At 38.1% G+C, this 4,753-nt stretch overlaps 1 protein-coding gene across 1 annotated transcript; it reads right to left on the bottom strand.

Annotated features, from left to right (window-relative positions):
* Window positions 1-1,682: 1,682 nt before the first annotated feature.
* Window positions 1,683-3,869, bottom strand: LOC103801488 ([Arg8]-vasotocin receptor-like). Its single transcript, XM_009073903.1, has 2 exons — window positions 2,954-3,869; window positions 1,683-1,882 (listed from the first exon to the last, which is right to left on the bottom strand). The coding sequence occupies exons 1-2, from the start codon at window positions 3,867-3,869 to the stop codon at window positions 1,683-1,685; spliced, it is 1,116 nt and encodes a 371-aa protein (XP_009072151.1).
* Window positions 3,870-4,753: the final 884 nt, after the last annotated feature.

The raw sequence follows: 4,753 nt of genomic DNA on the forward strand, positions 1-4,753 counted from the left end.
GGCTCTGGTAATACTTTGATCCATCTTCTTCCTCATCCTACTTGTCGGACACATGTTCTTCTTCACAGCTGGACTGGGACACTTTCCTATCATAAAGAACAGCAATATTTGGTTCATACCCCTCTCTAATCTAACCATACAGGGAATAGAAATCACAGAATATTCAGTCATATCAGCACAAATTACCCTGAAGTGTAACAGCAGCACTTCTCACAATCTGATCAGTATTTAGTTTAAATCATAGAATCATAGAATCAATCAGGTTGGAAAAGACCTCAAAGATCATTGAGTCCAACCCTACTGTGGTTACTAGACCGTGGCACTAAGTGCCACATCCAGTCTCAGCTTGAAAACCTCCACCTCCACCACCTCCCTGGGCAGCCTATTCCAATGACTGATAACCCTCTCTGTAAAAAATCTATTTAAACCCCTCCCAATATTCTAGGTTTTCCACTGGTATTTGAGACTTTTAGCACTCAGAAAACTGAAATGTGAATAGCACTGATGAAACACAGTATAATGTAGACAGATGATATGTGAGTGTCACCAAAGATCTCTGTGAACACAGCTCTATACTCACCTGAAAAAGCCTTGCTGATATTCCTTCCGTACTACTTTGACTAGATTGCAGACACTGTTGTTATTCCTTCCATACTACTTTGACTAGATTGCAGACACTGAAAGGGAATAAATAGCTACCTACATATAACATCCACAAACCAGCAACCAAATGGCATTTTGAAATAAAAATATGCAGATTTATTTTTACCACAAAGGGAAGTAATTGAATTTGAGCCCAAAGGGGTTCTAAGCACACTCTGCCAATAAACTGCATGCCAGAACAGGTAGGTCTGAATACCAAATGAAATTGCACATTTCTAGCACCCATTTTTATTTAAAGTATATCTGAAGGGGATGTAGGGAGTGTCCAGTTAACTGCTTGCACATCAGAGAATGCATGTAAGATCAAATCCCATGGTGTGAAGCCAAAAACCTGGACTGCTGCTATACTGATACCTGCGATCCACGATGCCATTTGAAACTGAAGTAGGTGTTCAGTGGCACAAAGGCACTGAATTCTTTTTTTTTTAAATTATATTAAGCTGCTTGGCATTTTATAAGTGTATATAAGGAGTTAATTTTAAACTAGGTATTAATAAGAGCTGGCAAAGGATTTTTCTGACTTCGTGCTGCCTTCTCAAGACTTGTCAAACAATCCCTGAATCACATGAGAATGATGAACAATTCACAGTTCAACATGAAAACATACTCAACTCTAATTATTTCAGATTGCTTTCCAATTACCTATCAATTTATAGAACAAGTTAGATGTAAAATTTTATTACTTAGAAATCCATAATCACAGATGAGGAAATACTACAGGACACAAAATATCTAAGATATTTTTATCTATGTTTGTCAGTCTTTACAAGAATTCATTCTGCCAAGACAGTGGAGGTGGAAGCACTGAGTCAGGCTTGCACAACACAGAGACCTCCTGTATATGCTATAGAACTGCAAAGAAATATATTTATACAACAAAAGACAATTTTCCAGCTTCCTTCTCCACTAAACAATGGATGGTGGTAAAATATCAATGTCTTGCAGGCAGAGGAACTACAGTTCCAAAAGGGTTAGGGTTAGGGTTAGGGTACTACAAAACACCAAAAAGCATTCAGCATTTATGCAGAAGTATTGTTTTCCTCAGGGTCTCTGTCTATGAGATGAATGCTCCCTGTGATCACTGATTCCTCTTGAGCAGAGGTGTTCTCCAGCTGCTTATTTGTGCAGTATGGAATGTGGCCACAGAAATACATGTAAATCCATGGGTTGGTGCAACTATTTAAATTGCCCAGGAGCATGATAATGGTGAATGCTGAACCTAGAATGAAATAGTTAAAGAAATAAGAGAGTTAATAAAGCACTCGTCCAACTAAGTAGCATTTTCACAGTCTGCTGCTTTCTGCTGTACCTATTCATATATTAAAGTTAATCAAATAGTAGGAAATTTCCATTTCAGTCCAATTTGCAATTGCTGAAGGTGGGAAGCACACTCTATTGTATACATTTCAGAGTTAAATGCTTCCATATAGCTCTTTTTTTATGTAGCTGCATTAAATTTAAAGCAATTACTAAGCTGCTATGCAGATATAGATAAGTACAGACATAGATATTGCTATAAATGTATGTAGAATAAGACTCAAATTCACACTCACAGGAAAAATTCTTAAAACAAAGATCAGAAGATATTTTAAAATCAAACAGCTAGTATAATTTTTTTCCCATTTTTTATTTTTGAGTTTAGAATAGATGAACTTAAAGTCACATATAGAGTCTGCCTTTCTCAAAGAGGCAATAGCATAAGTTTGACGAGATTAATCTTGTTTACAAAATGGTGTTTGATAATTCTCTCAGGCTTCTTTATTTGGGGTTTTTTGCTTTATAAACAGCTGATGCACAGCTTTGATGGTTTCATAGTGTGCTACAGGGATTTCATCAATATGATTTCAATATTAAAAAAGATCAGATGACATATAACATCACTGTTCTATCCAGTAAATAAGATATATTGACCTTATTACTTTGAATAGTCAATTACTCCTTTTCACCTCAAGAACACAAACTACTGCTGCTATAATACCTAAAACCTCTAAAACTCTGAGCCTTTGCTGGAGCTCATGATACTTTTCACTCAGCTGTTCATTAATCTTTGAATTGTTAATCACTCGAAACATACACACAAAATACACATATGATGTTGTGATCACATAATACATGAAGCTCCTTGTACCAAATTAAATCCAGGAGATAATAAATCCAGGAATTTTATTTTTAATCATACTCAAATGACCACATGTACCTTTTACACAAAAGCAACGAGCAAACATAAAGCAAATGATAGCAATGTGCTAGCCTGCTATGCTGTTATTAGTGAGGACAGAGAGCATCTTACCTTCAGTCATGACACTGGGGAACCACACAGACCACAGCTGTGCAATGAAGAAAGGTGACCAACAGAGAACATATGCAACAACTGTCACCACTGTCATTTTTACTGTCTTGATCATAGCCTTTGAAATACAGTTCACACTGCTCGCTCGGGATGGAAGGACTCGCTTCTGATTTGTTGCTTCATATTCATTCTGTTTTTTCACATATATATTTCTTCTGATTATTCTGCAAATCTTAACCTGGCATGTGATAAGAATGGCTGAAGGAATGAAGAATATAACTACAAAAATCCAAGTCACATATGCCCTTGGACCCCATGGTTGAATAAATTCACCCCAACATTCAAAGATACCAGGAGATATTTCAGTCTTAGAAAAGATAAATACCTGTGGTAGGCTAAGAATCAGTGCTATAGACCAGCTGGTGCAAATGGGGATGTTCCAGAGAGCTCTCTTCTTTTGGAAGGTGACCATAGGGTAGCAAACTGCTTGATATCTGTCCACTGTCATGACCACTATCATATAGGTGGAGGCAAACATGCCCAGTAATTGCAGATACTTGATAATTCTGCACAAGAAATCTGGCCCTATGAAAACATCTGTAATATCCCATATGAGTTGAGGCAGCACTTGAAAAAAGGCTACCACTAAGTCAGAGATGCTGAGATGAAGCATGAACACATACATCCTAGAGAGCTTCTTTCTTCTTCGCCACAGCACCAGTATGAGAATAAAATTGCCCACAGATGCTATCAGAAATATGACCCCCAGTACAGCAATCTCTGCTTGAGCTAATTGCTCATCTCTTTCTGGTCTTCCAACAGGATCTGACTGATTTGTCAAACTCGGGAATCTGTGAGAAGAAGGACTCTCGGTCCGATGTGTGTTATCCTGCCCAGGAAATGAAAAATTCTTCATAGTGCACAGAAGCTACTTACAGTAGCTGCCACTTGCAACTCAGGTTGACAGCTGTGAAGCACTGGCTGGCACACAAACCAGCCCAGGTTCGAGTTTCAGTGTATCTTCAAGAAAATCTCCTCCTGCTCGTGCACACTAAAGCAGTGGGATCTGGATCTTGATAAAATTCTGCCTCTTGCTGGCATGCAAAAAGGCTTTATATAGGCTCCCAGCAGACAGAGCCTTATGTAACTGCAGAGCCCTCGGGTAGGCTGCAGGGACCGCAGCCAATGGCAGACCGAGCCACACAACTGGGGGAAATATATAAATAAAAGGCAAACTTCAGAGGCTCAACGTGATTCAATTACTCACTCAGTCAAAACCCGAACTTGTAAATAGCTGTGGCCAAAATCATACTTAAATGATCTTACTCGGGAGAGTTCTTGCAAAATTTTTCTGAGCAAACTTCAGCTGAAGCAGGAGGAATGTTTAAACACAGTGAAAAAGTTGGGTCCCTGAGCACTGGCGCATCATAACTTCAACTCTCCGGGCTCCTGGGGCATGACCACATCCTAAATGCAGCACTAAGAAAGGCATTTTTCCATAGCCCTTTTTTTTTTCTTCACTTTTTTGAAGTCACCTGATTCTAAAGGAAGAAGAAAAATATTTGAACTGCCCTAAAAATAATGTTTTTATTTCAAGTCAGGGTCAAGACTTAGAGGTTTTTTTCTCAGCAAAATGAAAAATAACACATGTGAACTCAATTACTTTTATTGTGAATGTGAGTCTACTGAGACTTTAATAGAAAAATAAGCAAAAATTTAGTGGGAAATCCAAATTAGGAAAAGGTCTCTATGATGAAACAATTTCCAAGTATGTCTATTCTACTATAGTTCTAAAGGCTA

Source organism: Acanthisitta chloris, unplaced genomic scaffold, assembly GCF_000695815.1.
Source record: "Acanthisitta chloris isolate BGI_N310 unplaced genomic scaffold, ASM69581v1 scaffold9894, whole genome shotgun sequence".
NCBI classification, from domain to species: Eukaryota; Metazoa; Chordata; class Aves; order Passeriformes; family Acanthisittidae; genus Acanthisitta; species Acanthisitta chloris.

Excerpts from the sequence above, each read along its gene's own strand:
- LOC103801488 (XM_009073903.1), bottom strand. The coding sequence starts at position 3,869 with ATGAAGAATTTTTCATTTCCTGGGCAGGATAACACACATCGGACCGAG. Across the intron at positions 1,883-2,953 it reads CCCCAGTGTCATGACTGAAG|GTTCAGCATTCACCATTATC; the intron begins GTAAGATGCTCT and ends ATTTCATTCTAG.